The 26049-nt window shown below is 43.0% G+C and overlaps 2 protein-coding genes across 9 annotated transcripts in view; both read left to right on the top strand.

Moving 5' to 3' along the window:
* Nucleotides 1-1935, top strand: part of myo3b (myosin IIIB) — an 884551-nt gene extending 882616 nt beyond the window's left edge. For all 8 annotated transcript variants that reach the window (XM_085986241.1, XM_085986242.1, XM_085986237.1 and 5 more), the window contains one exon: nt 1210-1935. The gene's annotated coding sequence lies outside the window, so the exon portion shown is untranslated. The remainder of the gene's footprint in view (nt 1-1209) is intronic.
* Nucleotides 1936-4842: 2907 nt separating this feature from the next.
* On the top strand, nt 4843-6689 carry sp5a (Sp5 transcription factor a). Its single transcript, XM_085983856.1, has 2 exons — nt 4843-5014; nt 5189-6689. Exons 1-2 carry the CDS (start codon nt 4964-4966, stop codon nt 6263-6265), a joined length of 1128 nt encoding a protein of 375 aa, XP_085839982.1. The 5' UTR covers nt 4843-4963; the 3' UTR covers nt 6266-6689.
* Nucleotides 6690-26049: the final 19360 nt, after the last annotated feature.

Consider the following 26049-nt stretch of genomic DNA (forward strand, 5'->3'; position numbering starts at 1 on the left):
ACCGATACAAGTAATTACAGAGTGCAGCAGCTGGGGATTTCACAGCCGAACTGCTGATTCCAAACAGCAGTGTAAATGGTCTTCTGTAGTTCGGATTCAAAGGTGCGCAGTGGAATGAATGCACTTTTGGAACTTTGGCAGGAAGGCAGGTAAGATTGTTCTGTGACTTTTAATTAAATTCCCAATTGGCTATTCTTCTTAGAGATAATGTAGAAAATGCATTTCATTATTAATAAGCTTTACAAACTGACCAGTGTATATGCACGCCAAGTGTCATGGCATCAGCCCAAGTAAGTCATGAGATAACAACAGGCTGCAGACCGATTTGAAATCCAGGAAATAGGACGAGGCTTTGGAAGAGCCAGTCTAAGTCAATTTTCCAAGTCCAAAAAGTTCCCGGAGCAATTCACTCCCAGTTCATTTGGTGTAGTATAAATGCACTCTAAATGTGTAATGATTTACTTAGCTGGTGAGTAGTTATGATCGTGTACTATTTGGAGTTTGTACATATACCATCATGAGTTATTTCTCCTGTTTGAAATGACCCATGAATTTCCCCCAACTTACGCACATACAGATCGATTCCCATAACTAAATGCTGAGGAAATACCATCTGTAAAAACGTGAATCACAACTGATGGAAAAATGCAAAATGAAATGTCTTGAAGCAGAATGGAAGAAGAGTACTCCATTTCCACAGATTCTTAATTGTTAATGTTTAGAAATCATTTTTATTGTGGAGCTGGGGTGAGAAAGCTCAGGTTCTATATTAAACACTGCATTTGGAACAGGACCGATAACATTTATGACAGCTTACATACATTTATCTTAAGAAAGATATTGTGCCACTATATCTAGTGTTGATACTCAGAATTCTGTCTTTCTTTTCTTTTATTTTAATTGAATTAACCCAATGTTAATATGGACTATACACATTTGTAGAAAATGTATAAGTGCTTTCCTGCTAGCTGTCAATAGTATTACTATATCATCATTATTAGTCTATATTTCATTTTACATTTACAAAAAGAATATTCACAGTAGAAGTGAATGAATGGTAACAGGACAAATTCTTACAAGATTCTTGTTTAATTCTTTATTGAAACAGACTATACTGGAGTCAGAAACTTCCTGAACTCCAGTCAAACTATCTTGTGTTTATCTTTAAAGATGAGCTACTAGATGATTTTATTTTTTGTTTTTTTTCAGGTCGACTTTGACCCACTTTCGTTTGAAGCCAAGAAACATGAACAAATTGTGTACTTTAATGTTTAAATAAGCTTGAACCATGAATATACAATTGCTGCATTGAATAGTGTGTAAACTGGTGATTTCTGCTATAAATGTTATGCTTTCATCAATGAGTTGATTTGGAATTCAAGGTAAATACACACTTTGTGCCACTCGTATAGGAGTAGTTTATTATTAACACCATTTGTAAACTGGACACAGTAATCTATCTCATAATTTAAAATATCTAAATTTGTATCTCCTTTTGTGGTAATTTAGGTTGCATGAAACCGAATTACATTTAGGATCCACTCTGTTATTGAATTCTACCAAGTGATGTTTGCTAAGATCATTGTCTATCCTATTCCCATGAGAATCAGAAACTGAATTTTTGGCTTTTTTGATTCAGATGAAAACTTTGTGCAACAAAGCTTAAAATATTTTGACTTAAATGTCATGTTTGTTAATAAGTTGAAACATGCCTTGGTTTACTCACCGGGTGAGTGATTTACTTTTAATTAGTATGTTCATGTGATGTAAAACATGGTTGGATGTCTCAGAACATTTAGCATTGAACTCAAATTATAGCATTATAATTTTCAAATGAATATGTATTTGTGGCCTATTAATGGCATGAAAGCCATTCATACTAATCAACATTTCAGTAAAAGTATCAAGTTTAATAAAATGATGTATGGAATGACATCTAGTTTTCTATTCATTGGAATTTTTTATATCACCTATATGTCAATAGCATCGCATTTGCCAGATTAGTTGTGCTATTCATGACTTAGTTCTACCATCAAATATTCAGTTCAATTTTCCAAATCGGCAAGTAGGTATGTGACTTATTAAGATATTTCTAGAGGTGCAGAGCATGTGATAGAAGACCTGTTTAACTACATAACACCAAAGGAAAGCCTGGCCTTATACACCCAGGTCTTTGCTCTTTTTCTTTCAAAGGACTGTTATCAGTCTACCTAAGCAAATCACAAACATTGAAATAAAATGTAATTAGCATCATTTAAAAAAAATCAAGCCTCCTAAAAAGCTTTCATGTTGCTTTTTTAATCTTTGGGAAACTGCAGCATGAAATTTCATTGATCCATAAATAAGAATAATAGCTGATTGTGTTGCACAGCTATGATCTTATTAAACTGTCTATGTGAGATTCTGCTTTATTAAGTTTAAAAAGTAAAAGGATGCTTTATTGATTTGTTTTAGAATGATTCTAAAATATAAGCTGCATGGGCTGATTGTTTTAAGAAGAAAGTACAATCTTCTGAAGAGATTTGAAAGTAATTTTGATTATTGTACCTTTCCTTAACCTTTATTTGCACCCAGTTCTTTTTTTCAGAACTCGATTTCTCATTCATATCCTTATACCACTTTTTGTATAGCACGTTTTTTTAAATAATAAAGGACAAGTGAGCAAAATCCAAGTTAAATGCATTAACTTGGCAGTGCCCTGGCACAGCGTGAAACTCCCATCTCACCACGACTGAATCTGGAGCCGTGGGAGAGGACTTGGCGCTCTAATCCCTTCAAAAGAGCCGCTCCATTTAAAACTATGCAAGTCTCAAAAGTCTTTGAGAGGACACCGATTGTTGCTACAGGAAAGGATGATAAAGATCTCTGTGTGTTATCGTTTAGAAGGATTTCGTTTGCAATGTGCACACAATTGAAGTTAACGACTGCTGTCAGGATCATGTTACCTGAAGGAAGAGCTCAATAGGCTTTAAAAAAAAACTTTTTAAGTTAACCTAATGAGTGAATCTAAGCTTGTTTCCTAAACGTTAGTTATCAGTTTCTGCGTTGATATTCAGATATCTGTGTGTACCCGAAGTCTGACACTATGACCTATGACAACAATACTGTATATTTAAATTGAGTATCCTTTTTCAGATAAACCTGCGGACTACTTACTTGCAGCCACGTAGATTTCGAGCACACCCTTTAAAAAAAAAGCTTGATTTCTGGTTTATTGGGTTTGCATTTTTAAACCTAATATTGAAAAGTGAGACTATCCAATTAAATGGACGCGTCCAAATTATTTCCACTGATCAAGCAGTTGATTGTAATCGATATACTAAATACATATTAAAACGTATTGGGATATGGGATAATACATAACACTTTTTTGTTTTGTTCCAACGTGTTGATAATTAGCAGTTATGTTTACTTGTCAATTTCTGTAGATGAACTATCTATATATATATATAATGTGTGTGTGTGTGTATTGCTTTTGTAAAGGGATCAACTAGTGATTCCGATTCCGCTGCAAGTGCTGGGATGGAGGGTTTGAAAAGCTGCTTAAGGCGGAGATCAGGCGGAGAAGAGAGAAATTGTTTCCACTTTCCTTGAACCGAGCTGCTCCGCCTCCGCAGCCTCTCACATCGCCACCACTTTAAGGGACTTAACAGAGCTATCAACAGCCTTCACACTCAGCCTCTGATCTCTCCACTCCGGGACTCAAACTTCATGGTTTGACGTTGGAAAAAAGTCAATATTTCAGGGAGTATGGACAGGGAAAGTTTGACAGAGTTTTTACATTTGTGTACTTCCCATTTCTTACTGTTTTGTTTAACCAGTTTCAGTGGTATTGAAACATTTACTGCTTTCCCTTAGATAAACTGTTAAAAGACACTACTCCATAATGGTTTAAATTTAGCACACGAATATCCATTCACAAATCAACCCTCTAATTGATTTTTAAGCAAAACTTATTGTTGTGTCATTGAATGTGTGTGGCGGGGACTGAAATGTGTATCTTAAAGTGAAGTTGCCCATTTACAATCTGGTTGAAAGAATGAATGGTTAAACGGCGAGCTTCTATTCACATTGTTACATATTTCCAGTACAATGACACCTTTATAAGCGCTGGGAGGGGGGGGGGGGGGGGCAGGCATTTATACATGCCCTCCTCCCATCGGATTTAAACGTGATACTGTAATGAAAATGTAAATATCTCTGAAGGGTATGGAACTTCGTTTTCAGATCTTTAATAGACGACGTGCCTTTAATGTTGCCTATCTCTGCAAACAATTTCATTATAAACTTTTTTGAAGTCAGCAACTCTTCCTATCGTTTAAACTCCGAGCAGAACTATGCTGTTCTTGCTGCCGAGTCGGTTGATTCATCTCCAATCGCCTTTATTTGCTAAAAGTCATCAACGCAGTGATGTTGGAACAGATTTCCTAGAGATAACAAAGACACATTGTCACTTAGGGCTGTGCAACAAATCCTTCATTACAAAAAAGAGATCATATGACTTAAGCATCCAATGCAACGGTCTCCTGGCGGCAGCAGTACTTTGATCACGTAAATCCAATTATTTGTGTATATACATTTCCCACATAGTGATTACTTCATTAATTGTCCCGCCTTTATCTCCTCCTTTACCATCCCCCCTAATAATCAGTTCTTTTATACATACCAACAAACACGCCATAGGAGCTTTGTGTATTCAAAGGATTTGGTTTCCCTTCTGAAAGACCCGCTATTCTTTGATGATTGGGCAGCGGCAAACTTCAAAGCCATAAATCTTTCTCCTGACTGGCTGGCGGTCTACCAAAGTCTTATCAAATTCTAAGAAGTGATCCCTCGACCACAGATATTCCAAGGATATCTCAGAATAGCAGGAGGAGGAAAGAAAGCTCTCCATGCGGCTGATTTCCCTTTAGTACTGCTTGAAACATCGAATCGTGTCTCCTTTCAACAATTTACACGGGGAATGGCTGCTGTGGCTGTTCTACGCAGTGATTCTCTGCAAGCATTTCTCCAGGTTAGTACTTTTAGACATTTAAGAAGTTATGTCACAACAGTACAGATAATTCATGTTTTGAATCGTATACGAAGTACTTATCAAATAAAGTTACATCGGCACTTAAACAAAGTTTGAACCTCTCGCTACAACTTTCAATTGATCAGAACTTTTTTTTCATGTTTTACTACTCAGGATCGTACGCCAAATTCTTCCCCGGAGTCCGCCAAGCAGTCTCCACTGGCTCTGTTAGCGGCTACATGCAATCGGATCGGACAGACTGGGTCAACTCATACCGATTTTTTCCAGATCCCATACGATCCAACCCTGAGTTCCCCGTCCCGCATCTTTCACCCCTGGAGTAACGAGATCCCGACTAACCCAGGGGGGATCCCATCCCACTCCAGCCTAACTCTAACTCCTCCTAAGGTTCATCAGCTACCGCCTCATATTCAGGCGTCCTATGGGTCTCATGAACTTCCTCTAACTCCGCCGGCGGAGCCGTCTTACCCATTCGAGCTATCCCCCGTCAAGATGTTGCCTTCATCTATGCAGACCTTAGCTTCAAGCTGCCAACCAACCTATGTCCCCGCGGTCACCTATGGTACACCGACCCCCATCAGTTCAGCTATGTCAGGCTTTGTCCAAACAGGATCCACCTTACTTTCTCATCAACACAGGCACATGTCTCCCAACCAAGTAGAGGACATCCCATGGTGGAGCATCCAACAGAGCAGCGGTGTCAGTCACCCCTCATCTATTGCTCCTCATCGTTTCCCTCTCCAACGTTCCTTGGTTTTGGGACATTCAGACTTCGCCCAGTATCAAACTCAGATAGCGGCTCTTCTTCATACCAAATCTCCTCTGGCTACTGCCAGGAGGTGCAGAAGATGCCGCTGTCCCAATTGCCAGTCATCGAGCAATGGCGATGAGCCCGGGAAGAAGAAGCAGCACATATGTCACATTCCGGGATGCGGGAAGGTTTACGGCAAGACGTCTCATCTGAAGGCTCACCTGAGATGGCACACTGGCGAGAGACCCTTCGTCTGCAACTGGTTGTTCTGTGGCAAAAGTTTCACTCGATCAGATGAGCTGCAGAGGCATCTGAGGACTCACACTGGGGAGAAACGCTTCGCCTGCCCAGAATGTGGCAAGAGATTTATGAGAAGCGACCATCTGGCCAAGCACGTTAAAACTCACCAAAACAAAAAAACAAAACTTAGCGTGGAGAATGTGAAAAGGGAAGACGCTAATATGTCAGGGCACAACTAAACAGAGGGAAAATAACTGAAACAAGACTGCGGGCTATTGATGCAACTAATTGCTTTGGTGGTGCAATATCCTTGAATAAAGAATATTTTAAATGTATAGAAGGTATTGCTGTAAATACTTTCTGATAAACATGCTTCAGTTAATTTCACAGTTGGTCGCTATGCTTCAATATGAAGTTGTATATATTTATAGGGATGTTAAATAATACAAGTTCTTTAACTTGGGGATTTAAACGGCGTCTTTGGTGAAAGATAAGAACTGCTGTGCATAGAGTATTTAATAGCTTTGGTTGAATGAAAGTGTTTTGTCTTTATTCTAGCTCAATGGAAGTTCCAGCATGCTTTTTAAACTCCACACTCCTGTAAACTGAAACGACCTTATACTGTGTGAAAAATAAAAGTCCGTTTGGCTTAAATTAAACTGCTCCCTGCTGAGTCGGTCTGACTTTTTTTTCTTGTATTTGCTCTTAAAGAGTTTCATATCAACAAGAATTACTCAGACTGCGCGAAAAGTTATTTTTATGAACCTGTTAAAGGGTGAAAATCGTGAAATGTATGTATTTAAAATGTATATAAGCATTTTCTGTTTTGTTAATTAAATTTTAGCGGATTTATATTAAGAATCTCTCTCTATATTTGTATTTTACCCATATTATGCCTTTTCCATTGCCCATAGCTATTTCCCCCGAAACATTTCGCATGTCTATAAACAAAATTTGCAAGATGGTCTTTCCCAGACTATTTTTCAAATTCTGTTTACAGGATGTGAATTAGAGTGACTTTATTATTTATACTTTGTGTTTAAACAAGTTGGCGATGTATTTACAGACTGCTGAGTTGTAGTTTTTATATAGTTCTGTTATTGCTCACGGCTTTAACATTCAAGGTAAGAAACACTTCCTTGTGTATATTATGTGCCGGTTGTATGGGTTGGACAATTGGAAGTATGTGCAGAGTTTCCTCAGCGAAGTAATGCTCAACAGTTAAAATAGGAAGACATTCACGTGAGGTTGTTGAACAATACATTTCTTTAAACTACAACATAATTATTCTTCAAGTTAAACGGTTCTTTCCTTGTTCTGCAATTTTGCATGGGTGAAGGTTAAGCAATAAATTTCTCGTGTTGATCTAAAATGAAATTGTCATCTACTCAAATGAGGTGCACATTTAATCATCAGTAGCCATATCAGTCATTGCTTGAAGATCACTTCAAAGAGCCGCACGATGCCTGCCTTCTGTGGTATTATTTTACTCAATACTCAATGATGAATGGAGTGCAGAGACCGAGATTTTGAAGGTTAGACACTTCACGAATTTATTTACTTATTTCTTGGCTGTTTCTTGAGGAAAAAAACTTCAGAAGTTAGGTGTAGGAAGTCTATTTGCAGGATAACTGAGTGAAATCTATGGAGACTAAAGTTGTAAAGATTTGCCAGTTAATCATCTTTTCACTCACCCAGATAAATAGCTGAAGGATTAATATTATTTATTAAGCTAAAGTTTGCTTTCCCTTTTAACTTTAAATGCACGTATGTTCTTTTTACATTAAATAGTCAAGCATGCAGTTCTAAACGTGTCAAGGATGTATCGGCAAATTGCAATGCCATTTAGACATTTGAAGAGCTCTAGTTCTAAACGTCATGAGAGACGGATTAGGGTAAATACTATAGAATCGTTTTATTTACTGGAGTGTGTGTCAGTTGTTCATCTCTGTTTAACAACAAAAATGACCAATATGGATAATAATTTGTTCTTGGCCACACTAGAGAGTGGTCAGCAGATTCAAGTACACGTTATCAGGAGAAATTGCATTTATTATTAATGCAATTAAAAGAGTAGCTTAGATGGAATTGTATTCGAGTTGAACAGTATCAGCCGTGTAGTTTGCAAACAATGTTCTACTGCTGAGTTTCACATTGGTGTTTGAGGTAGGAAAAGTTATTTATATCAAATTTATATGAAGCAGAAACCATATCATGTAGAGAATGACATAGCATATTCCTTATTATCTTTATAAAACAATAGTATATAATGTGGTTATTAAGTTTATATATCTATATCAATGACAGTAACAATATAGATTAAGAAATATTCTTTCCATTTAAACATATGTTAGTAGCACAGGCTGTTTTATAGAAAACAGATTTAGGTTCGTGCTTGCGAACTATGTATACCGTTCCAGTAAGATTAAGCATGCGTACTGCCGACATAAAGTTGTCTATGTTCCAGCTCAGAAACCCCTAAAACAATGTGCACTTTCAGACAAATGTACAATCCCAAAAGTGTTTCTACTCAGTTTTTATTTTTAGTAAGGCACGTTTTACTAGGAAGCTTCATATAATATGTGGGCCTTATTAGGCGCATTGCTTTTGGTATCGTCAGTTTCTTAATTTGTCAGTGTCTTTTGATCTCGGATTTCTATACTCTTGTTTCCGTTACCCCACACTGTTCTTCATTTTATTGACCTTTTCGGTATAAAGCTTTAGATAAATAAACGAGTTTTCCTCTTGCAAGGAGAATTGTAGTTTTATGCCTTTACAGGACTTTATGACTGTTTAGTTTACCCAACTAAAGCAGAGGAAGTTGTAAATGAAAACCCCCCTCAGATAACACTTCAGCGTTAGTGACAGAGGCAGGGGCTGAGCATTTACACACTTTATTGTTACTTCACAGGATGTAGTGACCCTCCGACTCAAGACCCATTGTAATCCTCCAGTGACCCACCTGCCCATTTTATACATTTCTAAATCAGCCAGTGATCTTTGTGCGCTGATTTAGAAGTATGGTAGTCAATTAATGTAATAAATAATATGTATCTGAAACTGAATTAGCATATGTATCACAAATATTGCAGCTTCAAAAGACCATTGGAATAGTCAAACAAATCGAATTTTCCATCCTATAAGTTCATTGAATCCACAGGATGCTTTGTTTTTGGCAACTACATGATTTGTAAACCAATTTGAGCAGTTTCATGGCGTCTAGCCGTACAAATATCTGTTCTAGATAATAAGGAAAGTATTCGTTATTTGATTGTTTTTCCTTAGTGATTTTTCAAATACTTTATACACGAGTAACTTTGTTTGATGCCTTTTTCACGATAAAGACGAAAGACCATTATAGCATGCGATGGAAACATTAAAAACATTATCGCATGACCTAAAAAGTACTCTCTGAATAGATAAACCCGGTCAATGTTTGCCCTCAGTCACCAGCTCACGATCCCTCCCAGCAGCGCCCTCTAATGCAAATTGCAGGTTACCAATGCAACGAAATTCTCATCTGGTTTCTTGCGTCCCCGTAATCGAGATTGCTGGAAAATAAGTATATGTATTGGAAAAATTGGAAGGTCAACACACATATAAGGAAATGTGTCAAAAACTGCCTCTTACCCAAAGCTGTACGGCTGGGGGTGTCATCACAATTATTTGGCGAGCAAGCCAAAACTCATGCCACGCTGGTAACAGACGCCATGGTGCTTTTAGTCCTCTGATCGCAAGGGATCTTTGTGTTGTGCTAAGCCCCATAGAACATGCCGTCTACCTGCCAATAACAAATAACATTAAAATGTGTTTTTGCCCAGAAGTGAGCACATAAAAATTATAATAACCAGCCTTTAGTCAATTGCATTTTCACCCCAACCTGCATTTTAAATTATGCAAAACATAAAGTGCCAACTTGTACCCGTTGAATGAGCAAAGTAGCAATGGTGACTTAATATGATGAATGTTACTTTGGTACTGAGGGCTCTTAACACCGAATCCAAGAGTCTCTCCCCTGTTTATTCCAACAGTTGAAGTTTTCACCCGATTGACTCTGTGACCGTGTCAAAGAGTCCTTAGCCCAGCCCAACGGAAATCGCTCGGAGCCTATTTTCTTTGACAATTTCACTTATTTGAAAAGATTGCTTAAAAAGGTACCATCTTTGGGGTAAGCATTGTTATGTAGTTGTAACATGGACCAAGGTTAACAGTATACGCCGTTTTCAAATTCAAATTACCAATACTGTGGCACAGTAAAACTAACCTTGCCTTAATTGGGTTCCTTGTATTTTACTAAGAAATAACAAAATTAGCCACGCGGTAAAAAGAAGTGCGACTTTTGTGGTCTTTATCTTATTCTTGGCATAAAGCATAACTTTATTGAATACCCAGCACAGTATTCACATAGCCCGCTCCATGGGGTCTGTCCTGAAGGCTATGCAAAACATTATGGCCTGGAAATTCTGTGACCCTACTCTGCCAGTGTAAGTGGGGTGTAGTGCAAACGCCATCTGCCTTCACCCAAGGTCAGAGATCCTGTCCCAAATCCTAGGGTTAAAGGGCATTTCCATTGTCAAGGCAGGCCACCACTGCCTGCAAGGGTTGCATTAGTGGCAGTCGCCCCAGCCCGAGCCAATCTGCCCTTCTAATTCTTCCTGAGGTCCAAATTTCTCCAATTAAATATTGGGAAGACCAAAGCCATTGTTTTCAGTCCCCGCCACAAAAACTCTGTTTCCTAGCCACTGACTCCATCCCTTTCCTTAACATCTGTCTGAGACTGAACCATACTGTTCGCAACCTTGGTGTCATATTTGATCCTGAAATGAGCTTCTGACCACATATCCGCAGTGTAACTAAGAACGCCTATTTCCACCTCTGTAACATCGCCCATCTCCGCCCTTGCCTCAGCTCATCCTCTGCTGAAACCCTCATCCATACCTTTGTTACCTCTAGACTTGACTATTCCAACGCACTCCTGGTTGGCCTCCCACATTCTACCCTACGTAAACTTGAGGTCATTCAAAACTCAGTTGGGAGTGTCCTAGCTCGCACCAAGACCCGTTCACCCATCACCCTGTGCTTGCTGACCTACATTGGCTCCCTGTTAAGCAACGCCTCGATTTCAAAATTCTCATCCTTATTTTCAAATCCCTCCATGGCCTCGCCCCTCCCTATCTCTGTAATCTCCTTCAGCCCCACAACCCCCTGAGATATCTGCACTCCTCTAATTCTGCCCTTTTGAGCATCCCCAGTTATAATTGCTCCACCTTTGGTGGCTGTGCCTTCTGTTGCCTAGGCCCTAAGCTCTGGAATTCCCTGCCTAAACCTCGCTGCCTCTCTACCTCTCTTTCCTCCTTTAAGACGCTCTTTTAAACCTACCTTTTTGACCAAGCTTTTGGTCACCTGCCTTAATTTCTTCTTATATGGCTCAGTGTCAATTTTGTTGTCTTATAATACTTCTGTGAAGCATCTTGGGACATTTTACGACATTAAAGGCGCTATATAAATGCAAGTAGTTGTTGTTGAGGTCCAAATGAGCTGTACTTTTTTTAAAAACTTTTCGGGCTGGATTTTGTCAGCCCCGAGGAGGCGGGTATGGAGGCGGGACTGCTGGTAAAGTTGCAGAATGTGGGGGCGGCTGGCAAACCCACCCCCATCCCGCCTTCGTGCCCTTTTGCCAGGAGGCAGGAAGCCGTCCTGCCCCGGGTCCCATCTCCTCAAGGCAGGAAAGGGATTAAATCCTATTAACTGCCTGTTAACAGGTAGTTAACAGGCAGAATAAAGGATTAGCCCCATTTTACCTTTCCAAGTGCAGGCTTCCCGACCTCGGAAAACCCCGCCGGGGTGCAGGAGACGAGAAGGAGGTCTGCGAGGGTCGGTGGGGTCTGAAAGTGAGATGTAGAGGTGAGTGATGGGTGCAAGTGTGGAGTGGTAAATATGTAAGGTGAGTGTAAAGTGTTATAAAATGTTCACTTACTTTTGTTTCTGCCTACAGCCTTCAGCCGCTGTGGATCCGGAGTCCTGACATCTTCATTGTAGATTTCACAGACTGGCTGTTGGATCCTCTGAACCAACAGCCAGGTGATCTCTGCAAAGTTGAAAGGTTTGATGAGTCCTGAACACAAGAACTCATCAAACTACACAGAATGTCAGAGTTTGACAGCTTCACAGAGATGTCAAACGATTTCTTCTTTCACGTGCTCGGTCAGTGACTTCCCCCTAATTGGCCTGCTGAGCCCACTGGGCGGGCTTAATAAGGTCAATCAGGGGAAAATCCCATTGGTTAGCCAAAAGCTGATGGAGGCGGGACTGAGACCTGGCGAGCAGCAGTCCTGCCTCCAACACATTTCCATTGAGAAAATCCAGCCCTTCGACTTTCACTGCTTCCACCAATGATTATCTTAGCCTAATGAAGGTTCAGGGCCTTCATAAGGCCTGAAAGGGACACAATTAGCATAAATTCCACTGAAGCCTTTCAAGGGTGTAAGGGAAGGAATTTTCCAGAGAAGTCCAGGAAATCCCCCCAACATGCTCCCCTGATGTAGGGGAGATGGATGGAAGGACTGCCCATAGCCCCCTACCTACCAGAATTTAAAAGCCTGGTCAAAATTGACCAGAATCCCCGTGGAGTGCGGATCTGAGCCATATTCCACCCCAAGTGTAAATGGGACTTACCAGCTCCCAGATTTTCGGGGCCTAAATTCTCACTAATCTACCTAGGCAACCCTACTCCTTCCCTCCTTCCATGTCACAAACATGACATTCATTGAAGAGAAAAGTAAAGACTAGTAAATTTAGTGAGGATTATTGTTTTTTAAATAAGCTTTCCACCAGTAAAAATACTGGTTATTTTTGATATTTAATTTGTTGTTATTATTGTTTGGGTAGTTGTTGTGGTCCAGTGAGCAAATGATAATTGGAGGATAACAGCACTGAATGTCATGCTGTCTGAGGGTGAACAGACAGCTGCCAACAAAATTATTTTTAGCACCTATTGTTTAATGACCTTGTGATTTAAGCAGATCTAGTTCAATATTATGCCCATCTACGTAATTGCCAGAAACAATGGCACTACATTAGTAACAAGCTGCATATAAATATAGGTATGGCTGAGAACCATGACATTCACATTTTTTCATGTACATTAAATACCATTGTGAACCAAAAATCAATGCTCAATATAATTGCGATTGTTCAAAGGACATTCACATCATTCTGTTAAAGGCACCAAATAACCAAATAGAAAGCATTTGGACACACAGGATGTAATGACTGAAGTCTTTGTGTAAATCGGCAGTCTTGTCTAGTTGCTTTATAAGAAATGAAATGACAAAGTAACGTGGTTTGACTGGAAATAAAGAACTGCAATAATTGCATTTTTTTTTCTATTGTAATAGTCAATATAGGACAAATTTCTTATTAAATATCTTTCCTTTAGACAGTTGCAGCCATGATAACAGCCTGCAGTCCTATTGTCAGAGTTTAGAAGATTATTGATACATGCTTTGAATTACTTTTTTTGTATTTACATTTTATTAAAAATACAAATTTTAATTTTTTTAAGCAATTTTCTCCTCTGCCTTCCTTTCCTAAAGGTGCTGACTTTTTCCTAGGTTACTTTTCCATGAGCAAAGACACCCAAATGACAATGGGTCATGTCACAGTGAGTGCCAGCAGCTTATTAGACTATAAGGGCATCTTCATTCAACATGCATACTTTTTTTTTTATTCATTGATGGGATGTGGGCGTTGCTGGCTGGCTAGGCCTGCATTTAGTGCCCATCCCTAATTGCCCTTGAGAAGATGGTGGTGAGCCGCCTTCTTGAACCGCTGCAGTCCATATGGTGTAGGTACACCCACAATGCTGTTAGGAAGGGAGTTCCAGGATTTTGGCCCAGCGACAGTGAAGGAACGGCGATACAGGTCCAAGTCAGGATGGTGTGTGGCTTGGAGGGGAACTTGTAGGTGGTGATGTTCCCATGCGTCTGCTGCCCTTGTCCTTCTAAGTGGTCGAGGTCGCGGGTTTGGAAGGTGCTGTTGAAGGAGCTTTGGCGAGTTGCTGCAGTGCATCTTCTAGATGGTACACACTGCGGCCACAGTGCGCCGGTGGTGGAGGGAGTGAATGTTGAAGGTGGTGGATGGAGTGCCAATCAAGCGGGCTGCTTTATCCTGAATGGTGTCGAGCTTCTTGAGTGTTGTTGGAGCTGCACTCATCCAGGCAAGTGGAGAGTATTCCATCACACTCCTGACTTGTGCCTTGTAGATGGTGGAAAGGCTTTGGGGAGTCAGGAGGTGAGACACTCGCCGCAGAATTCCCAGCCTCTGGCCTGCTCTTGTAGCCACAGTATTTATATGGCTGGTCCAGTTCAGTTTCTGATCAATGGTAACCCCCAGGATGTTGATAGTGGGGGATTCAGCGATGGTAATGCCATTGAATGTCAAGGGGAGATGGTTAGAGTCTCGCTTGTTGGAGATGGTTATTGCCTGCCCAAGTCTGAATGTTGTCCAGGTCTTGCTGCATATGGACACGGACTGCGTCAGTATCTGATGAGTCTCGAATGGTGCTGAACAGTGTGCAATCATCAGCGAACATCCCCACTTCTGACCTTATGATGGAGGGAAGGTCATTGATGAAACAGCTGAAGATGGTTGGGCCTAGGACACTGCCTTGAGGAACTCCTGCAGTGATGTCATGTGATTGAGATGAATGACCTCCAACAACCACAGCCAACTTCCTTTGTGCTAGGTATGATTCCAACCAATGGAGAGTTTTCCCCTTGATTCCCATTGACTTCAGTTTTGCTAGGGCTCCTTGATGCCACACTCGATCAAATGCTGCCTTGATGTCAAGGGCAGTCACTCTCACCTCACCTCTTGAGTTCAGCTCTTTTGTCCATGTTTGGACCAAGGCTGTAATGAGGTCAGGAGCTGAGTGGCCCTGGCGGAACCCAAACTGGGCGTCAGTTAGCAGGTTATTGCTGAGTAAGTGCCGCTTGATAGCACTGTCGACGACACCTTCCATCACTTTGCTGATGATTGAGAGTAGACTGATGGGACGGTAATTGGCCGGGTCGGATTTGTCCTGCTTTTTGTAGACAGGACATGCTTGGGCAATTTTCCACATTGCCGGGTAGATGCCAGTGTTGTAGCTGTACTGGAACAGCTTGGCTAGGGGCGCAGCTAGTTCTGGAGCACAAGTCTTCAGTACTATTGCCGGAATGTTGTCAGGGCCCATAGCTTTTGCAGTATCCAGTGTCTTCAGCCATTTCTTGACATCACGTGGAGTGAATTGAATGGGCTGAAGACTGGCATCTGTGATGCTGGGGACCTCAGGAGGAGGCCGAGATGGATCATCCACTCGGCACTTCTGGCTGAAGATAGTTGCAAATGCTTCAGCCTTGTCTTTTGCACTCACGTGCTGGGCTCCACCATCATTGAGGATGGGGATATTTTTGGAGCCTCCTCCTCCTGTTAACTGTTTAATTGTCCACCACCACTCACGACTGGATGTGGCAGGACTGCAGAGCTTTGATTTGATCCGATGGTTGTGAGATCGCTTAGCTCTGTCTATCGCATGTTGCTTCCGTTGTTTAGCATGCAAGTAGTCCTGTGTTGTAGCCTCACCAGGTTGACACCTCATTTTTCGGTATGCCTGGTGCTGTTCCCGGCATGCTCTCCTGCACTCTTCGTTAAACCAGGGTTGATCTCCTGGCTTGATGGTAATGGTAGAGTGAGGGATATGCTGGGCCATGAGATAACAGATTGTGGTTGAATACAATTCTGCTGCTGCTGATGGCCCACAGCGCCTCATGTAGTAGAGATCACTGGGTAGCAATCAGGTTTAGGAACACATGCTAACTCTCCCCTCCCAAATCCAGATGTTCTGAGGCCAGTTGTAAAACCACTGTCACAATCTTGGCTGAGATCAATTTACAGGTTGGACCGGCTATAGAACCCGGTACCTTCAAAATTGCTGGTCAAAGTCACCAGCAATATGTTATACAACTGTGATCACAGCATGCTTTTCCCTCTTTGACTCCTCAATCTCTCTGTGGCTTTCAACATGGTCAATCATGTCATCTGTATCCACTGCCTCCTCTTCATGTCTACTCTCCGTGGCTTTGCCCTACCGTGGTTTCAATCCTACCTGCCCAAAGTGGTCAGTATATTGCCTGCAATGACTTCTTCTCCAGAGGTCTCATTCATGGGTGCTACCTCTATAGGACTCTCTGGAGCTGTCATCCTTTCTGGGGATTGCTGCAGTGAGGAGAATTGCTTTCCAGTGGTGCTGCTCATGTTGTTAATAGCCTGCTCCAGCTGACCAGCAAGCAGCAGCACTTCTGGGAAACAGTCTGCAGTGCCTGTACATGAGTACCTGCCTGCTCCATTAGAATCCTTTGTTTAAAAGCAAGGCCTGTGAAATCTTTTTTAATATTATTCATTCTTGGGATGTGGGTGTCGCTGGCAAGGCCTGCATTTATTGCCCATCCCTAGTTGAGTTGAGACGGTGATGGTGTGTCTTCTACTAACTGAATGGCTTGCTGGGCCACTTCAGAGGGCAGTTAAGAGTCAACCACATTGGTGTGGGGGTGGAGTCTCATATAGGCCCAGACTGGGTAATGACAGCAGGTTTCCTTCTCTAAAGGACATTAGTGAACCAGTTGGGTTTTATAATAACCCGACAGCTTCATGGATACTTTTACTGATAGCAGCTTTTTATTTCCAGATATTTAAAACTAAATCCAAATTTTAAAACTGCCCTGGTGTGATTTGACTAAACCATTAACATAACTACTAAACTACTGTACCCCATCCATGTCCCAATGCTCCTCAGCCAAAGCCTCACATCTCTGGATACTCCCAATCAAAGATTATATCATCCTTTTCATTAATCCCCTCTGCTTTCCGACCACTTGTGCATTGTGCTTCACCTGCTGCTATTTTGTTCTGATGCCGCACGGGTGCTTATCTCTGAGCTGGTGCTTCAAAGTGATAGAATAAATGACTGGATGGGTATTGAGATGTGGACAGTGTGGTAGCCTCTGTATCGAGGACAGAAGAACTGAAATGAATGGCCCAGAATTTGCAGTTGTAATGACAGCTAAACTGTCAGTGTTCGTCGTCATTACAACTGTGAAACTGACAGCAACTTCTGGAGTACGCACATGCGCAGTTAAATGCAGAAGTTCAGAAGTTGCTGCCAGTCATTCCCTGCTCCTCCACAGGGCACACTCCTGAACTCCCCGGAGCAACAATCAGTTGAAATCACTGAACTGATGAAAACCTCCCCTTTTACACTGGAATATTGCTGTTAAAAAGACCCTGAAAAAGTTAAGCCTTGTTGAATGAGGTGTAATTGGGTTTTTAATAATATACTGAGACATAATTACTGCTAAACAACAGTTTTGGTCCTGAAAAGCGAATTTTATATTTGTGGAATATCAATTTTTTCCATTATGATAAAAAAAATCCATGAATTTAATATAATAAAAAAAATTAAATTTGTTTATAATATTTCAGCTTCTACTTTTATCCCATATGTATGTCCCAATCTTTATTTTGCTCTCTGTGAAATGATTAAAAAGTAAAGGAAAATCAGTGCATTTTACTTCCTGGTTTGCCGTCCATGAGAATTCTTCAATGTGATTGGCTGCTTAGCCAGCTTGATGACATCACTGTTGCTGGATGCTGGAGATCCCCTGAACTTGGCGTCAGATTCAAATTAACGTTGGGAGAGGTGAAACCGACACCACAGAGAACACTAGATCTTTGTGGGCAGCATTCTTTGAGGTCAGCTGTGAGCTCCATCACTTCCCCGCTGACCACAAAATATGGGCCAATATGTAGCCATCAATGGTGTGCAACACTGAATCATCCAGCACACTGTATAATAACATTAGGCTTGCTGAGGGTGGATTTATCTGTGGAAGCTTCAGATGTCAGAACTGCATTGTCTAGGTCAGTGTTGTCCAATTATGTTAGCCACTAGCCACATGTGGTGAATTGGGAATCCAGATGTGACTAATTGCATTTTTCATTAATAAGTAAAAAAATTAATAATAGACACTGTTGTTGGGCACGTGCTCTCAATACTCACATTCGTACGGTGTATGCATGTGTACCTACACTTTTTTGTGCATTTGTTGATAAAATGGTATGGTGAAAAGCAGAGTATGCATGTGTTTTGATCATTGTATATGCTATACTTCTTTGGTAACTACATATTGGCTATTTGCTAAAATGGTGTGCAACACAGGTGAAAATGCCGGATCATGGAAATGCCAGCAATATTTTATAATGAGGAGATCTGTAATCATAGTCATCTGAACGAATCGGAATAACCTCCAGGCCAGAAGAGGAGAGCAAACCAAGCTAATAACAAGCAGCTCCAACAGGGCACATCATAAAAAAAGGGAAAGCAGCATCCAACCGGGTACTGGATGGAGAGCGGGGTGGTCTGACACATCTTGTGAAAGAAAAATAAAGAGTTGAGTAGATTTGTAAATGTATACATTCATCAGAAGAAAATGGTTAACTGTGACAGTTTCTGTGAAAAGTTCTCTTGGAAAGCTGGCTGACTGCACCACTACAGCCGCCAGTCAAAAAGGGTTGAGATTGGGCGAAAATTGGATGAAAATTTCACAATGAATGGAAAATTCAATTTGCCATTGTGGAAAGTGATGAGAAACCGCTTTGCCTTTTGTGCACACCGTCATTTGCTGAGAATAAGGTGGATAATTTGAAGAAACATTTTGAATGCGTACATGCTCAATTTGACAGAAAATTTCCAATTGGTTCCCAGAAAAGTGTGCATGAAATTTCTCGACTGAAATCAAAAATCAATCAGCAGAAAACAGTTCTGAAACAATTTCTCTCATCTTTGAAATTTATAACTTTGGCCAGTTACAAAACTGCTTGGATTCTGGCACAAAAAAATAAACCATTTTCTGATGGAGAGTTGGTGAAAGAGATTATGGTGACAGTCATGGACACTTTACTGGTGAACTCTGACCCAAAAATTAGAAAAGATATTCCACAGAAAATCCGAGAGCTGCAGTTGAGTCATCATTTATAGGGTCTGTCTGGTAGCACCAAATCTTAACTGAAAGCTGAGCTGAAAGATTCTCTTGCATTTTCATTTACACTAGATGAATCCTTCGACATTTGTGGCACTGCCCAGTTAGTGTTCTGCATATGATTTGTTAAGCAAGACTTTGAACTGAGATAAGAGCTGCTGCCATTTATAGGACTGAAAGACCATACATGTGGTTGTGACGTTTTGGCTACTGCGAAACTTGTCATCGAAATATTTGAGCTGAACTGGAATAATCTGGCCTTGGTCACCACTGATGGCGCATCTGCCATGATTGGTCGAAACTCTGGCTTCCTTACACTGCTGAAAAATGTCTGAGTGAGATCGGAAGCACACATCAGTCGCTGGTCTAGTTTCACTGTATAATTCACCAAGAGAGCCTTTGTGCTCAGATGGCAGCTGATGATTCATTGAAAGATGTGATGGAAACTGTTGTAAACATTATGGGGGGAAAATTGGTGGTGCCCCTTTTGGGGTGCTAACGTCGCCAGGGAGCTAATTTTAACCTGTTGTGTCTCAAGGGGTTTTATACCCTTACCTATATAACAATTAAGAAGGACTCCGGGGTGGAGAGTTTAGTTTTACGGCCATTTTATTTACAATGTGCTTCACTCAATGCACTACATTTCCCATAGTGCATTGCAAATCACCACTATGGTATCCCATGTGGGACAATTCTAATACACATTCAAAATACACAACATATTTCCTCCCCCTTAAAATAGAATGTCCACAAAACAGAATAACTGAAAATGACTATAACTTTGGAAGAGAGGGTAGACTGCCTCTACATTCCACTAACCCTGGGGATTATTCTGCCCCATGCACACAGGTTAGCACTAACTGTAACTAAGGTGCTCTGGAGGCTGCCTTTCTCTTTGGGGGTAACGCCTAGTCTCAGGAGCAGGCTCTGGCTGGCTCTCCCGTGACCCTGCAGGCGTGGCTTCCTCCCTCGATGGCACAAGAGTGGATGGTGCCACCGTCTCAGGGTCGGACGACCAGTCCCTGCTGGAGCCCCCAGCAGGTCCTTGATCCTCTGTTTCTTGGGTTACCTGTGGCGACTGTCTTGGCAGTAACTGGTCTACATGCCGTCTCCATGTTCGGTCATCTCCGGTGCGGACTCGGTATGAAATGGGGCCCGTCTTTTGAATGACCGTAGCCGGGACCCACCGCTCCGGGGTGGTGTAGTTACGTGCGAGGACTTTGCCCCCCACTACAAAGTGTCATTCTTTGGACCTCTGAGCTCGTCTGCTGACTTGATCCTGCTGATTGGCGTGCACCACTGCTTCTGTGGACGTTGGCCTCAGCAGGTCAAGGCGTGTCCGTAGCTGCCTTCCCATGAGTAGGTAAGCAGGAGATGCTCCAGTCGTAGCATGAGGCGTGTTTTGGTATATCAGCAAGAAAGCATTCAGGCGCTGCTTTAGAGGAGCATCACTTCTTGCCGCTTTCAACGCGCGTTTCAGCGTTCTGACAAATCTCTCTGCCAATCCATTCATGGATGGATGATAAGGCGCGGAGAATGTGTGCTGGATTCCATTGCTCTTGAGGAACTCCTCCATCCCCTGGGATGTGAACTGTGTTCCATTGTCGGTTACGATCTGCTCCGGCAGACCAAATCGCCCGAACATCTCTCTCAGAGTCTCGATGGTTTTCTTCGTAGTGGTAGTGGACATTACTGCAACCTCCGGCCATTTGGAATGGGAGTCCACCACGACCAGGAACATTGCTCCTTCCACTGGTCCTGCGAAGTCCAGATGGATCCGTTGCCACGGTGTCGCCGGCCATTCCCATGGATGCAGTGGCGCTGCTCTTGGCGTATCCCTGGTTGTCTCGCATGATGGGCATGATTTTGCTTCAACTACAATTTCATGATCCAGACCAGGCCACCAGAAGTAGCTTCGTGCCAGCTCCTTCATCCGGACAATACCACAATGTCCTGAGTGCAGCTCGTTGAGGACATGTTTCCGCAGCTTTGGTGGTATGATCACTCGCATGCCCCAAAGGAGGCATCCTTCCCTCTTGACAGGTAAGGTAGGAGCTCAGGTGGTGCGTCTGACACCCGTGATCCGTCTCCTCGCATCACCCGATCCAGCACCTTGGATAGCATAGGGTCCACTCTGGTCTCTTTCTTGACCTGCCAGGCCGTGACAGGGGCATTGCTCACCATGTCAAAGTAGAAAATCTTCTGCTCACAGCCTTCAGAGGGCACTGGCAGTGGAAGTCTTGACAATCCGTCCGCATTGCCATGTGCTGCTGACCTCCGGTATTTGATGTTGTAATTGTGAGCGCTTAACATCAGCGCCCAGCGCTGCATCCTGCACACTGCCAGGGAGGGTATTCCTGTGTGTGGACCAAAGATCGATGTCAGAGGACGATGATCCATCAGCAAGGTGAATTTCCTTCCGAACAAGTAGTGATGGAACTTTTTGATTCCAAAGATGATGCCCAAAGCCTCTTTTTCGATCTGCGGGTATTTCACCTCCGCCTTGCTCAGGGACCTTGACGCGAATGCAATCGGCTTCTCTTCACCTGAAGGAAAGATGTGGGACACGAACGCACCAACGCCATAAGGCGACGTGTCACAGACCAGCTGAATCTGCAACAACGGGTCAAAGTGCGTCAACACTCTGGGGTCAGTCAAAGCTGCTTTGGCTTTCTTGAATGCAGCTTCGCACTCCTTCGTTCACACCCAGGCCTTGCCCTGACACAGCAACTCATGTAATGGCTTCAACAGTGATGCCAGCTGTGGAATAAACTTTCCGTAATAATTCAGGAGACCTAAGAATGACCGCAGCTGGCCGACATTTGTAGATGCAGGAGCGTCGGCCATGGCTTTCACTTTCGACAGTGCTGTGTGTAGGCCGTCTGCATCGATGACATGGCCTAGGTACTCCACTGGTGGCTTGAAAAATTTGCATTTGTCCTTGCGAACGCGTAAGCCATATTCTTCAAGTCTTCCCAGTGTCTTCGTCAGGTTCTGCAGATGCTCGTTGTCGTCCTTTCCTGTGACAAGGATATCATCGAGATAACATTGTACCCCTGGAATGCTGCTTAAGATCTGGTCCATAGCCCGCTGAAACAATGTTGGTGCTGACGTTATACCAAAGGGTAGGCGGCAGTACCTGTAGAGGCCCTTGTGGGTGGTGATGGTGAGGTACTTCTGTGAGTCCTCTTCTACATGCATCTGCAAGTAGGCTTGGCATAGATCAATCTTGCTAAACTTCTGACCGCCTGCTAGACCCGCGAAAAGACCTTCAATGATGGGGAGGGGGTACTGTTCAGCTGAGAGCACAGGATTCATTGTTACTTTGAAATCTCCACATAAGTGAACCGCGCCATCACTCTTCATCACTGGTACCACGGGCGTGACTCACTCACTGTGCGAAACCGGCACCAGGACCCCTATCTTGACCAGACGCTCCAGGTCAGCCTCCACCTTTGGTCTGAGGGCGTAGGGAACGTTCCTGGCCTTCAGGAATCATGGCTGCCTGTCAGGCTTCACCTTGAGTTTGACCGTAATCCCCTTCATACTCCCCAATTCTCCGTCAAAGACAGCCGCATGCTTTGTCAACACTGCCGCTAGCCCCGCCTCTTCGACTGACACCGCATTCACTTTTTTCCAATCCAGATGAATTTTCTCCAACCATGGCCTGCCCATCAGGGATGGATAGTCACCCTTGACCACATAAACTGGCAGCATCACGGTTTGTCCATTAAGCTCCACCTTGACCTCCGTCTTACCCAGCATTGGGACTGTTTCCCCAGTGTAGGTCTTTAAGATGAGCTTGGCCGGCGTCAGTGATAGGTGGTTCAGTTTTTCTTTGAATAGCTTCTCTGAAATCAAGGAGACAGTGGCCCCCGTATCCAGCTCCATTTTGACCGGTATTCCCTCTAGTAGTGGAGTGACTCCATAGCCTGATGAGCCTCCATTCACCGTTAACACATGGAGATTCAGCTCCCCATCAGAGTCTGTGTCACTGTCTTCCTGTTCTTGTTTCACCATGTGCAGGTTTTTCTTTTTAGAACGCCAGTTGGATGTGTTTCCTTGTTTGTTTTTGTGTGTCTCTGTGTAGGATTGTTTGCTTTGCCCTTCACACACACATTCAATGTGTCCTTTCTTTTCACATTTCTGACAGGTCAGGTCTTTACACCAGCAGTCAGATGGCTGATGACCTGACCTTCCACATCTGTAGCACTCCCTGGCGCCCCTTGCATGCTTATCCGGTGTAGCTGCTACCCTGTGCACTCTTGTTGCAGCCCCCAACAGCTGTGCATCTTTAGCTGCTAACTCCATAGACACAGCGAGCTCCACTGCTGATTTAAGCATCAGTTTGGCAGTCGTGAGCAAGTGCTCTATGTTGCTTCACATCTTAATCCACACAGAAACCTATCACGGACAGTGTCATTTAGAATTTCACCAAACTCACAATGCTCAGTTAGCTTCTTTAGCACTGCAACATATTCGGCTATGGACTCACCCTCCCCTTGGTTTCGTTTGTGAAACCTGAATCTCTCGGCTATCAGCAGCGGCTTGGGTGCAAAATGTGTTTCCAAAACTTCCACAATCTGATCATATGTCTTAGCGCCGGGCTTATCCGGATGCATCAAACTCCGTAACAAGCCAAATGTTTTTGCTCCGATCACACTGAGGAACGTCGCCACTTTCACGTCATCTTTAATGCCATTTGCAGTCATGAAAAATCCAAAACGCTCTGTATAAGCACTCCATTGCTCCGCCGTTTCATCAAATGGTCCAAACGCTCCGGTTAGCATAGCCATCTTGTTATCTTTTTTTTTCTTTACAGTCCTTTTCCTCCACTTTTTAATTTATTTTTAGTCCTTTTCCTCCACTTCGTTTTACTGTATCGTTACTCTCCCCCTTCTTATTTGTGTAACACACGAACCGCCACCTTTACGAGGCGATTGCATCAGCACTGAACTGCGGGCGCGCCATTAAGAAAAGACAGGAACTTCTTACTTTAAACATCGCCGATTCCAGTGCAAAGTGATGCGCAAGTCCGTCGTCCTCATCACCAGTTTTGTTGTGTCTCAAGGGGTTTTATACAATTAAGAAGGACTCCGGGGTGGAGAGTTTAGTTAACGGCCATTTTATTTACAATGTGCTCCTTCACTCAATGCACTACATTTCCCATAGTGCATTGCAAATCACCACTACGGTATCCCATGTGGGACAATTCTAATACACATTCAAAATACACAACATAACCCCCCCCTCCGAGAAGTAAGGCCCCTCTGCCGCAAATTCATTACTAGCGTCCCAAGCAGGAGGTGGAGTGCTACTGGAAGCGCTCTACTTCCTTCGTGGGGTGCTACAACTGAAGATCGCAGCACTATGTGCAACAGTGATTACAGGGGAGGGGCCTAGCGCTGCGCGCACTGAGACCCTGCTGGACCACCGGGGAGCAGGGTGCCGTGAAAACAGCCAGGCACTCAAGAGGAGTACTGGGCTGAGCGATCGCGGCTGGCACCCTGAGAAAAAGAGGGGAAGGGGGCAGGTGCTGGCAGTCAGCCCAAAAGAAAATGACTGTTGCCGCTGCAAAGATGCCGCCCCGACCCTGTCAGACAAATTGTCCGGCGATAGGTCAGGGGGCGCAAGCGGGGCGCTGCGCACAGTGATGATGTCATCGCCGGCAGCGCAGCTCCACGGGGCGCTACTGGCTACTGCCTCCACTAACCTCCCACTGAATTTCGCGAGAGGCATTAGCGGTGCCGCGCCCAGACGCTAGGGGATTTGCGCCCCGTTAGCACCCCCGGGGGGGCTAACGAGAGGCGCAAATCAACCCAGTTTTTCCCTCTATCACTTTAATCTGACCCAATGTGTTAAATCAAAGAGATTTGGTGATTTTGATTGTTTCAGTCTGGCTTTTCAGTTCATGAAAGATCCATTCTATTTTGACATTGGGAACTCATGATAACTAGTGAACTGCTCTCTGTGGTGAGAGGTTGATTGGAGATGGATCTGCTGATGCTGCAAAGTGGATACATGGCTGAGACTAACTCTGCTGAAAATGCGGAAAAATGTCCTGACTGAGAGAGAATATCCAATTTTGAGAATTACTGCTGCCAAGCTGTGTTCCACATTCGGCTCAACCTGGTTATGTGAGTCAACATTCTCAGCAATCACTCTAAGGAAATTAAAGTACTGCTCGCACCTGCTGGACAAAAACCTAGAAGCTGCCCTAAGATGTGCTGTTGCTGATAAATTTATGCCAGAATTCCAAACCTTGGTGAAAGAGAAAGAATGCAACCTTTTGCACAGAATGGTTGTAGATGTTTGTTAAGTAAATATAGACATGTGATGTGCATTTGCCTCTAGTGAGTGACTGCATTAAAGGCATTTCCATGTAAACTGGAAGACTAATGACTGTGACTCCGAGAGGGCTGACACTGATAATTTCAGTGGGGATCATGGGAGATGGTTGGTGATTGTGCAATCTTTTGCAGGGATGTTGATGTGTGTGTGAGCACTTGTGCTTCACAATGGCCTCAAAATTCCACATGGTCAGTTGAGCCAGATGTGCACCAATGAGCCATGAGTTGCACCTGCCAATGCGTTGCATCCTCCAGAATTTCGTGTGCCAGCTCATTTGCATATCCATTGAAGAATCCATTGGTGCAAATCCCAAGTAAAATGGGAGTAATGTGCTAGGCTGCTTGAAAATTAGAGTGTAGCCTTTAAAATGTCAATTCTGATGGAAGATTGCAGCACCAGACTTGTGATCATTGAGTTTACTATTCGCTGGCTGTACTGGATAGCTCATGTGTCTTTTTGTCCCACTTATCAAAAATGTATATCCCTGCAGGATCTGGCAGACAGCCGAAAAAGGGTGAAAAATGAACAATAGAAGAGCTCACAATTTCAGTCAGACTGACCTGCAAACTCTCCTCTAGGATATAGAACATAGAAAA

The sequence above is a fragment of the Somniosus microcephalus genome, chromosome 4, assembly GCF_052327205.1.
Source record: "Somniosus microcephalus isolate GS21.2 chromosome 4, FLI_Smic_1.0, whole genome shotgun sequence".
Lineage (NCBI taxonomy): Eukaryota > Metazoa > Chordata > Chondrichthyes > Squaliformes > Somniosidae > Somniosus > Somniosus microcephalus.

Bases quoted from the DNA above. Each gene is read 5' to 3' on its own strand.
- sp5a (XM_085983856.1), top strand. From the start codon at position 4,964: ATGGCTGCTGTGGCTGTTCTACGCAGTGATTCTCTGCAAGCATTTCTC. The intron at 5,015-5,188 runs GTTAGTACTTTT...TTTACTACTCAG, and splicing joins CTCTGCAAGCATTTCTCCAG to GATCGTACGCCAAATTCTTC.